Genomic DNA, 12,122 nt, shown 5'->3' with positions numbered 1-12,122 from the left:
GACTCAAATCCATACCTCCTCACTGCATGAATGTGCTGCTATTCAATGCATTATACTGGCCTTATGTAAGGAATGAGTGGAATCATCTCGCCCCAGTTCATTCCTGACCTGTCCTCTGGCCAAACTCTCCTCCATGTTAGCAAATGGTTAATCCTGTGCATCATGAGCGTACACCGTGTATAGGATTCATCAGAAAATATACTTAACTACATGGTAAACAGCTGAACTGGGTCGTATTTAAAGTCGAATCAAAAATATTGGTTGAAACGCTGCCGGAGTGCTGAATGTTTCTAGAAGACTGATTAAAAATAGCCGTTTCACACACAGATGGTGACTCTCCCACAGAGTTAGGCATGGTGAAGTTGATGGTGGAAAATGATGGGAAAAGACTCATCAGCAGAGACTCATCAGTAAACACAAGTGTCCCATTTGCTCCAAACAGGAAATGACACACACACACACACACACATTAAAAAAGTGCTGCCGCAAACTTCTCTAGAGGACAATAATGTTGTGATTTATGGTTCTAGTCTCAGAATAAATCAGGGAATAAGAGCTCAGATCTCTTTTACTGCTTGTGTCACATTAGGAAAGCAGGTGTTTTACATTAAAGAGGATGTGCAGATAATTTTCCTTCAGTTTCACTCGATTCTCCTCATGAAAAAAAAAAAAAACAGGATTAAGAAATTTAACTGATAAATCATTTATTGAATGAAATATTTCTATTAAAAAGGTCACCATACACATTGGCTCATAAAACATTCATCTATGTGAATGCAGTTTGTGATTAAGTATTAATAGTGATAGCAAAGAGCAGACATTAGGAAATCTATGTGTTAATCAAATAAATAAGGGAAATGAACTGAAAAATATCATTAAAAAGCTTATGGACCCATTAAAAACTGAATTGTAAGTGCATCTCTAATGCTGTAAACAATCAAAGGAGCATTACACTGTTGACCAACAAGGTTTGGATCATCCACATACTGACATGGCCTCCCCAAGACTAAAAATACAAGAGCAAACATTAGCATGCCCGACTACTACTTTGTCCCTGTTTAGGACTGGAACATCCAGTGCCTGGGAGCCAAGATGCTGCTATAACTGATTTTAGATTAACAATAAACAGCTCAGTTCCTGCTCTTCTTTATTTGGTTTGGAGAGTTTACTCTCCAGCGACTCCAGCCAAGACGTGTTACCTGAGATAGCATTATGTTTTCCAAACACATCAGTTTATTCTCATCCTGGTTTGTTAAAGAAATACTGTTTGAATGTATGAACAATAAAACGAAAATCCCAACATGATTCTGTTAGAACGAGTAACATTTTAACTACGTTTTCATTTAAAATACTGTAGTAAAATACTAGAGCTAACAGGCCAAACCCTGCGATACACTAACAATTATAATTGTTCCTTATTTCCATGTTTTCTATCTGCCTCATCAACCGGCGGCCATGTTGACTTTTTTCCTGGGACATGTAGCTTTAGCTTCAGTAGCATTAGATTAGCAAGATATAATGTATGTAACCACTGTGTGTACGTTTAGTGTTCTCATTTTAAAATCAGTTTTCAGTCAGCTCACCGAGTTAGCGTTAGCTTATTAGCAAATTCTAGCTAGCTACAGCTGATGAAGTCTGCTAGCGACAGTCGTCATTTTAACGGTTATCAGCTAGAAATGAGAAGCCTGCTTTTCACACTTCTATGTGATATTACTATATGTTTTGAGGAGTAAATCTGCCACTGTTACTGTAAACTGCATACATGCAGCGCTAGAATGAAAAACTTGACAGGCTTAGCAACGGTAACTAAGGGGATGGAGCTTAGGCACGGTCAATTCTTATGGTAATTAAAATATCACAAATAGCTGTTTGTTTGTGGCGTCACTGGTTTTTGGATTAGTTTTCACATATGGATCCTGCGCTGCTCTTTCCAGAACTCAGCGATCCCTTGAGACAGTGCGAACTCTGCCAGACCCCTGCACTGGTGGGGGGTGAACCCCACCAGCGCGGTGCCCTTCGTGCCGACTCCGTGCCTCCCCGCCAGCTCCGACACCCTCGCCGTGATGAGAGATGCCGGAGCGTGACAGTACATCTGACCACCGATGCTGAAAGACGGCCACGGTTCGCCGGCAGTCATGTGACTAGGCGGAGGCGCCTTCACACTTTCCACATTACAGGCGATTTCCACAGTGCCCTCGTGTGGCAAAGCCAGCACCTGCACCCCCGGCAGGCCCCCCGGGGTCGACTCCCTGATGGCTGTGGCGATGCTGCGTCCCATGGCGATATCCTGGGTGTCGATAGTGACATTGCAGTTCATGACGTATGGACTGGCCCCGACACCTGCAAGAAATGAGCCAATCAGAGCTTGTTAGACCTTTCTTTGGTTTTCTTTGTGAGTCCCAGTGCACCTTAGAGAGTACTCCACTGATTTAGCATTGCACTCCTAAAAGATATGATCTTTTTATTCCACACATTCTTCTTCCTTGACAAAACCTGGCGCCTACGTTACCCACAATGCAACTCGGCCGCTGACGGTTTGGTCAAAGATATTACACATTGAAGTCTGTTTACAGGGAGTACAAAGAGAGATGACTGCACCTATCCTTTTAAGGTGAGACAGTTTTTTGAAATGATTCAGGGTGGATTTTTCCTTTAAAAGGTCAAAGAAGAGAAAAGTCTGTGTTCAGCTGTAAAAAACATAGCTTTTAAATACAGAGACAAAGTCACCTGCATTGTATCAACCTGGAAACTCTAACCTTCCTTACAGGCTCAAACATTACTCTCCTACAGAATCATGTCTCGCATATAAGGTCATCAGACTCACACTCCCCTCCTTCACAGACATTTACAACTCAGGTCAGAGAGAGAGTGGGTAAGATAACGTCTGACCCCCCTCACCCCTTCAAATCCCTCTTCTAAAAGTTCCCTTCTCACCCCTTCAAAGTTCCCCTCTCAGAGCAAAACAGCCCCAAGAACCAGGACCACCCGCCACCTCCACAGCTTCTTTAACATGACCAGTTCACCCCATCTCATTCAAATTCATACGTATACTGTGTCTTCACAAGTCTTTTTGTAATTGTTAACTGTACATAAAGTACTGTGCAAGGTTTTAGGCACTTGTTTATATTCTTATCCATAATGCAACACCATCATGGAGGCGTCTGATTGGTCCCAAATTTATTCTGCAGCCTGACAACGACCCCAAACATCCAGCCAGAGTCATAGAGAACTATCTTCACCTACAGGAAGAACAATGCAACAGATGGTATAACTCCCACAAAGCCTCTTTCTTACTTTATGTTTATTGCACTTTCTGTCGACATCTGGACCACATTAAATTCCTTCTACTTGCTACTTGGTGAATAAATCTGAATCTGATTTTGATATACATGTCAGCCCACTCTTTCTGCCAGCTGAGGCTCACCTGTGAGGCCGAATCGTCTCTGTGGCAGAGGTCCCACGTCGGGCCTGATTGCCTGTAAGTCTGCAGTCTTCTTGAACCAGCCCATCTCCTTCCTCCTCTGCGCCAGCCCCCTCTGAAGGGGGGAGTCCGCCCAGCCAAACAGGAAGGCACTGGTGCCCTGGACCCGCTCTGTAAGTCCCTGAGCCACAGCTGAACAAGGCAGGCATGTTTGGTTAACCAGCAAATGGAGCAAACGTCATCACATGTGCACAATTTCAGAAACACGAGAGCAGTAAGAGCGTGACAGACAAAACACACCTGAGGTGATGAAAATCAGACATGAACACATGGACGGCTTATTACACGCATGCATAAATAGAAGTGCTTGTTAACGAGTTTTCCCAAGTATGATTCTCCAAACACAGCACACAGATTGGAGCGCAGACTTCCGGCATACAGAGCCGCATGCTGGATTACTGCTCATTATTAGCAAGACACATGGCTGCTAAACCAGCTGTGAATGTGTGAAAATAATCAACAGCACAAGAAGAAGAAGGAGATAATGAGTCATCATCAGCCTCTGGACACATTCCTATAGACACTATAGATGAGCTCAGTATAGAAGGTACAACGTTAAGGTCGCAGTGAAACCATGAGAGCATCTTCATTCATTTCCTCTGGCAGCGGCTGGATTAACCTCCTATAGGCTCCCAATGACCTCCACTATACATGTTAGTACTCTAGACCTGAAATCATTGGTTGGTTAGATGATTAGTCAGTTGACAGGAAATTAATTGGCAACAACTGTTGATTGTTTTAAAAAAAATGTTCTGTGCTGCATTACTGCTGACTGTAGTACAGACTAGTACTGTTCCTTCTTTACTGCATTTTATTACCTGTTTTATATGTAAATACATGTGTTTATGTTTGTGCATGTAATATTATTTTGGATTCACATTATCACATTAATCTATTGTTTTATTTATTTATTTATTTATTTATTTATTCTAAGGACCCCAGGATGAGTAGCTGTTGCACTGGTTGTACTTGGGGATCCTTGTTATATACATGTGTGCATCTATGGCGGCTTTATGTCAAGTTCAAATCAAAGTAGCTTTACGTAGATTAAAGGAAATTATTTATATGAATTCAAAGTATCAAAACAACACACGGTACTTAAAGATAATCGACAAACTTAGAAGCCTGCGGTTTGTCGCACCAGGTTTAATTAACCTCTTGCTGCACCGCATGTAAACTAACTATGTCATTGGCTGGTCTCAGCCAATCAACTACGACCAAATTATGCTCAAAAAACGTCTCCAACAGTGAATATCTGCAAGTTGTCCATCACAGTAAACTCAACATGTTTGGGGTTTTTGACTGCTGATCATCTGAATATGTTCACTTGGGCTTCAGGGAATCATTTTTAGCATTTTTCACAATTTTCTGACATTTCATACACTAAACAATCTATTGATTATTAAAGAAAATAATGATAATGAAAATAAGTGCTGCTAACCATATTACAGACACATTTTATTACCTGTTTTATATGTAAATACATGTATTTATGTTTGTGCATATATATATATATATATATATATATGTGTGCATGCAAATTTATTTTTTACTTACTTTTGATTCACATTATCACATGAAATAATTATATTTATTATTATTATGATTATTTATTTTCTAAGGATGTCAGGAAGAGCAGCTGTTGTGCTGGTAACAGCTAACAGGGATCCAAATAAATAAATTAATAAATAAATAAATAAATGAATAAATACATTCACTGATACCAGCTTCTAAAGGTGAATATTTGCTTGTTCTCTGTTATAGTAAACTCAACATCATCTTCATCATCTTTGGGTTTTTCACTGCTGGTCCTCTGAATATGTTAATTTGGTCTTTGGCCTTTTTTTTCACTATTTTCTATTTGATTATTAAACAAAATAATTGTCAGACATATTGATGTTTGGTTGCAGCCTTCTAGTGCTCCGATGATGCAGTAATACTACTTTCTCCCAGGTTTTCTGTGTGCATTAAACACAACTTTATAACAAATGAGCTCAATATAAACTAAAACAATGAATGAATCACACAGGATGGAGGACGGAGGACCTGTAATAGTTTAGATGGTATTTAAGTGGTGTGATTAATTAAATTATTTAGACTCAAATGATTTGGAGCAAACCTGAGCTTTTGTTGCCTGCTTTGCAAACAAATCATTCACGTATTAGTTTAGTTTTTGATACGTTCTAGATATCTGTTGTATAAAAGCCAAAAAACATACACAGGCCCTGATGATCGCAGCTGCCTGGTGCAAAACAAAGAATTACAATTCCAAGTCACATCTGATGCACTTTCCTGTCTCGGAGCCCAACCCCCATCCTGCCTGCAAACAACCAACGTTAATTTAGTTTGAGCCATAAAGAGTCAAAACATGTTCGTCTCTGTCAGGTGCTGCTCTGAATACAAAACAAGACACACAAGCGACGACTGTGACCTGAAAGCTGATATATTGAATCAACTCAGACAAACAATATTCCTACACACACACACACACACACACACACATCTCACCCCGAGCCTCTTCAGCACACTCCTCCGCTCCCACCTCCTCCCCCAGGGGGTAGATGGGTATGAGGTCGACAGCGCCCATACACGGATGGACCCCGGTGTGAGTGCGCATGTCGAACAGCCCGCAGGCTTTCTCACATGCAGACAGCACCGCCTCCCCTGCGATACATCAAACAATACATCACACATACTGTCAGAGTAAAGCCTGAGTGTGTGCTGAGTGGGAAATAAAAACTTTTTTTTTTTTTTTATCTCAAAAAAGTACAAATCCAAAGTTGTTGACTGAAGTTACTTTTGTGTTTAAAGGTCGGCATGATAAGCTTTATAACAGACTGCAAGAAAAAAGACTTTAGTTGGTTTGTTTGCTGTGTTGAGCTGCTTTATTTAAGTATCCGTCTCCTTTTTCATGTGTTTATGTATGTAGAAAAAATGAATTTGTATAAACAGACTGGAAAAATAAACTCTTAATTTTGTGTTTAATCAGAAGAATTCCTGATCCGACTCTGGAAAAACTGAGCTCAATACAAAATAAAGATAAAAATTTCAGTCATGTTGTGCATATTAAGCTGATTTCTACATGTTATATTAACATAAACTCTTATAATCTTATATTTGCACATCTCTGAACCCGTCACATCTAACATGTTACATTAATGCACATCTTGTATTATTATTATTTGCACATTATGTATAATCTTACTGTATATTATGAACATTTGCTCATTCCTGATTCATTACATTCTCTTCAATTTAAACTGCTCTTTTCGCTTAGAATACATTTTACATATTTTAATGTTAATTTCTATTTTATATTATTCATGATTACCTGATTTTTATGTATTTTTTGACTGTTATGCAACACAACACCGAAGCAAATCCCACGTATGTGCAAACCTACTTTGCAATAAACCTGATTTCTTTGTCTTTCGGTGTCGGTTTACGACATCCTGCTGTAAACTAGTCTGTATTCTCAGAAGGTCGTGTTTCAAATAAGCGTTCAATGGGATAAACTTTTCTGGGATCTTTGCACATGAAAAAAAAAAAAAAAAAAATGTTCTCCCTGGAAGTTTTTGTGTTTAAATCCCTGACAAAGCTTATTAAAGGATTTCTTTCCTCTCAGAAGATCAGAAAGCAGAGGACACTGAAGCTGAATCTCTGCTACAGCAGAGTATCTGACTCTATTCTTCCCTCAGGAGAAGAAAGAAAAGTCAAGTCAGTTTTATTTATACAGCACCAAATCACAACAGAAGTTATCTCAGGGCATTTTTCATATAGAGCAGGTCTAGACTCTACTCTTTAATCTACAGAGACCCGACGTTCCCCCTGTGAGCAAGCAGCTGGCAAAAACGAACATAAATCACGATGAGGTTTCAGTGAAAAACTTACCGATTGAGTCGATACTGGACACGATGGTGATGACAGAACGGTTGTAGTCGTGATCATTGAAGATGTTGAGCACTGTGGTCGCCTCTCGTCTGACACCTGATGTGGATGATTATAAAAAAGGAGAAAAATTAAAATGTTTTAGATGCGTAGTCTCCTCAGTTCACCGCTGTAGAGGCTTTACGGTGACGTCATTAAACTCACAGGAACCACGTCTGCGACTCCGTAAACTGTCTTTAATATCGTCTTTAGTGTTCATCTGTGTAACAAGTAGCAGTGAAGCTCCACAAGAATCAGCTCATCAGTTATTATCTCATGATCAGACCCCAAATTTATCAAAGAATTACAATTAAATATACTATAAATAGAGAAAAAGACACATTTATCAAGTGACTCGCATCTACTTACAGTAAAGTATAAAAGTAATTTTTAAAAGCATCTTGCAGGTGATCACATGAGGGAATAGCCAATCAGAGAGAAGGGTTGACCCTACATCTGCCATATTGTACTTTTTTTTTTTTAAATCCTAAGAGCTTATTCAGTGGTGTGTTATTCTGCAAGAACACACATAATCATATGTTTTTTAAAAGTTGAATCTCCAGGGATAATTAACATGTGAAATTAACAACAATCTAATATATTTATAATGTATAAATATATAAAACAGGGATGAAATGATAGGAAACTGGCTGAAAAGACATCCTGCTGTTGGTGGACGAGGTACGTCAGAGAAATCATATAATAAGGAAGTAATAATAAGAAATATAATATAATTAAATAATAAGGAAAGTTTGGTGCCACACTGACAAAAGCAGAAAACGAAGAGGCTCAGAAAGTGATGTGTAAACAAAATCAATGCAGATTTATTCTTGTTGTTTGGTTTGCTTCCCTGATAAATGCCAAAAATAAGAAAACATCCAATTAAATGTTTAAATGTAAATAAGTCTAAAACCGCTCTATTCTTAATGATCCTGCTTCAGTGATGTTTTATTCATCACGGCCAATGATATTTAGTACAATCACACAGAAAACAGAGGTGTGTTTGTCTGTTTCTGTTCTGCAGTCATCATCTGTAATCTACTCTGAACCAACTGAACAAACCTCTGCAGCATCTCTGACATCTTTAAATCAAAAGAAGTTTAATAATTATGGCCTTTTTTTGGCATTAATTATCCACAGACTCATCTGGAATTGAAGCTGTGACATCCTAAATATTTTAAGAATCAGAAATTTATAGCAAACATGTACATGTGCACTTCAGAGCTACTTAAACAGATGTAAACGGTTTGTTTGCATCAGTCCAGTAAAGCTTCTCATACGTCTCTTACTGCAGTTTAACATCAGACTTGCCTGCAGGGTCATATAAGGCGGATTTGGCCACAGTCTCCACCAGGTCTTTCCTGCGAGCCTCGGACACGTTGAGGAGACAAGCCACCAGTCGTCTTCCCAGGGAGGTGGAGGCCATGTTTCTGCAACAGCAGTAATATGTCTTACATGATTGAAATGTGAATTGACAAGACTTCAGAATTGTTGCTAGGATAATTAATTAGTAAACCCAAGTACATGAATATCAGTGTTAAAGGAGCCATGTGGAGTTTTCCTGTACACACACAAAGGTTAAGTAAATTATTACTAAAACACCTTTTTATGCATCTTTGAGGTCTAACAAACATGTTGGCTGCATTTCCTTCCTCATAACACATTTGCAAAGCCACATTTTCAGTATTTCAATAAAAAAATTAACAGATCAATCGTTTGGCTGTGATAATTTCCCACAACCCAGGTTGACATCTTTAAATTTTTCGTCTGACCAACTGAATATATAAGATATTTAGTTTATTATAATGTATGACAAAGAAAAGCATCAAATTCTCTCATTTGAGAAGCTGGAACTTGTGGAATTTTAGGTATTTTTTGCTAAAAGAAAACATAAATGATTATTCCATCATCACAATGTTAGTGTTTAATTTTCTGGCCATCGATTAATTGACTATTCGTTGCAGCTCTATTTTAAACCCTGTATTGTTCACATCCATGTTTGCTAGCTTGCAGTCTTCTTCTTCTCTGCCTTCGCTGGCAAGTTGCTGTGTTTCTTGGTACATTACAGCCACCTGTGAGATCGCTGGAATAGTGTGAAACAATTAGCAGGACTATGTATCATGTCACCTGCTAAACGGGGTCACATTCATTAAAAAAACTGCTTCATATCCTCCTACAGGTCAGAAACTCCACATGGTACCTTTAACACAAGACTATTCAACTTCTGACAGAAGATATAAGACATTCTTCCTCTCACAAGTAAAAAGTTGAATTCATAAGCAAGTAAGTAAAAGTAACTAAGTACATTTACTCAAGTACTGTTCTTCAGTACAACTTTAAGGTACTTGAGTATTTCCTTTTGATGCTACTTTATACTTCCACTCCACTACATTTCAGAGGGAAATATTGTACTTTCTACTCCACTACATTTATTTGACAGCTTTAGTTACTTTTCAGATGAAGATTTGACACAATGGATAATATAACAAGCTTTTAAAATACAACACATTGTTAAAGATGAAACCAGTGGTTTCCAACCTTTTTGGCTTTTGACGTCTTATATAAAGCAGTGTGTAGTCGGGGTCACATTTCACATGTCTATGAGTTGTTAACAGCTCCACCAAATAGTGATTTTTCCCTCTAAACTTCTCACATGCTTTCATTCAATAAATGTTCAAATGATCCAATATTTCACCAAAAATCAAAGATTAGAGAAAAAGTCCAAAAACTGAAAACAGATTTGTGTATCAGAACTTTGTTTTTTCTTCTTTCCTCTCCCATTAATCATCTCACGACCCCTCAGATTTATCTGCTGACCCTTTGGAGGGGCCCGACCCCTAGGTTGGGAACCACTGGACTAAACTAGCTAACTGTATATAAAGTAGTGTAAACTAGCTCCACCTCCAGCAGCTACAACAGTAACATGCTGCTCTAACACTGATGCTTCACTATTAATAATCTAATGATGTCATATATAATAATATATCAGTCAGAGGGACCAAACCACTACTTTTACTGCAATACTTTAACTACATCAAGCTCATAATACTTATGTACTTTTACTGTGGTAGGATTTTTCATGCAGGACTTTTACTTGTAATGGAGTATTTTTACATTACTGTATTGGTGTTTTTACTTCAGTAAAGGATCTGAATACTTCTTCCACCACCGATTGCTTCCATACTAACAATAAACTGATGAATGCCAACATTTAATTTAGAATAATGATTGTCTTCATGATGATGTCATGTACAGACAGTTTGTGGAGCTGCTCTACAACGAAGTAACAAAATACTTGCATTGTACTCCAAGAGCAGCTCCAGAAAATATCCAAATGACATGACAACATCTCCACATGGTGTGATCTGTGAGGTGTGTTTGAGAGTCTAGATTACCTTTCAGTAGTTGAGAAGTGTCTCCTGAATCTGACAGTTTATAGATTTTATAGAGAGGAGCAGCGCAGTCTGTATGTGAAATGTTAAAGCAGTGTTGAGTGTTGCTCCATATCAGTGCTGGTGGTCTGAACAGTTACAGAACATGGTCAAAGTCCAACCTGGAGTCAACTAACTGCATTTATCTGTGGCATGCAAATCAAATGTGGTACCTAAAACATCAGTCCTTAAAGCACAACATACTTGCGTTATATTGAATTAACTTTCAGCGTTGACATGTGCAGTGTATTATCTGATGTCGTACCACGTGGATAATGCACAAGTCAGTGATTACAGAGCGTTACCGATACTATCATTAACTAATGTTAAGACGTGCACGTCCACATTCACGAAAACGTACACAAGTAGACTTTAGCATTTGTGGCTAAAGAGCTGAGACTTCATGTCAAGATGGTTCACCCCCCTTTTTGCTTAACCACTAAATATCTGCGTCTTTTTGGCCAAACTGTCTTTAAGGACGAGTTCTTAAAACAACAGTCAGGTGTCCAAATGAACTATGAAACATGTTTTTCTTCCTGTAATCATTCTTCCTGTTCATACTGACCATTAGAAGCTCCCTTCATAATGCACTTACAATGTTAGTGATGGGAGACAAAATCCACAGTCCTCCTTCTGTGCAAAATGTATTTAAAAGTTTATCTGAAGCTGATTTGAAACGTCTGTTGTCCAAATGAGTCAAATCAAGTAGATATCTTTCAACTTTACAGTCTTTTTAGTGCCAAAGTCCCTCTTTAACCCTCTTCCATCACAGCTCGACAGTGAAACACTGTCTGAGGAAACACAAAGAGGGAATTTTTTGCTAAAAAGACTGTAAATGTGTCAGATATCCACTTGATATGATTAACTCAGACTGTTGAAGCCTCATATAAGCTTCACATCAACTTTTAAATGACTGTGTGGAAACACTGTGGATTTTGGCCTCCATCACTTACATTGAAAGCACATTTGAAGGGGATCTTTTAATATCCAGTACGAACAGGAGGAATGATTACAGCGAGAAAAAAAACCTCTTTCACTGTTCATATGGACACCTGACTGTTGTGTTAAGACTCAAAAAATTGTGAACCTATAATTTAATATGTCTGCAAGGTGTGATCATCTGAGATGTGATACAGGACGTATTTTGTTTTGTTTTTTTGGTATTGTATTGACTTGCTTTTTTTAAATTGTTCATAAGTTTGAGTCTTAATATATTCTTTAAACTGACATGAAAAAATAGTGAAATTTGGGGTAACTTTTGTTATTTTGCATTTATGTATGTG

At 38.3% G+C, this 12,122-nt stretch overlaps 1 protein-coding gene across 3 annotated transcripts; it reads right to left on the bottom strand.

The window, feature by feature from the left end:
* Nucleotides 1–350: 350 nt before the first annotated feature.
* On the bottom strand, nucleotides 351–11,401 carry ftcdnl1 (formiminotransferase cyclodeaminase N-terminal like 1). 3 transcript variants are annotated; one of them, XM_067602947.1, is made up of 7 exons: nucleotides 11,044–11,400; nucleotides 10,804–10,928; nucleotides 8,720–8,838; nucleotides 7,373–7,468; nucleotides 5,990–6,145; nucleotides 3,425–3,613; nucleotides 351–2,340 (listed from the first exon to the last, which is right to left on the bottom strand). In XM_067602947.1, exons 3-7 carry the CDS (start codon nucleotides 8,832–8,834, stop codon nucleotides 1,904–1,906), a joined length of 993 nt encoding a protein of 330 aa, XP_067459048.1. In that variant the 5' UTR covers nucleotides 8,835–8,838; nucleotides 10,804–10,928; nucleotides 11,044–11,400; the 3' UTR covers nucleotides 351–1,903. The 3 variants fall into 3 exon arrangements, with proteins under 3 accessions (XP_067459048.1, XP_067459049.1, XP_067459050.1); XM_067602948.1 differs by having other exon boundaries at nucleotides 10,804–10,872; XM_067602949.1 differs by lacking the exon at nucleotides 10,804–10,928 and having other exon boundaries at nucleotides 11,044–11,401.
* Nucleotides 11,402–12,122: the final 721 nt, after the last annotated feature.

This window comes from Thunnus thynnus, chromosome 11 (assembly GCF_963924715.1).
Source record: "Thunnus thynnus chromosome 11, fThuThy2.1, whole genome shotgun sequence".
Classification (NCBI taxonomy): Eukaryota; Metazoa; Chordata; class Actinopteri; order Scombriformes; family Scombridae; genus Thunnus; species Thunnus thynnus.
Note: the sequence above shows the minus strand (reverse complement) of the source record. Positions and strands in the feature narration are given on the sequence as shown.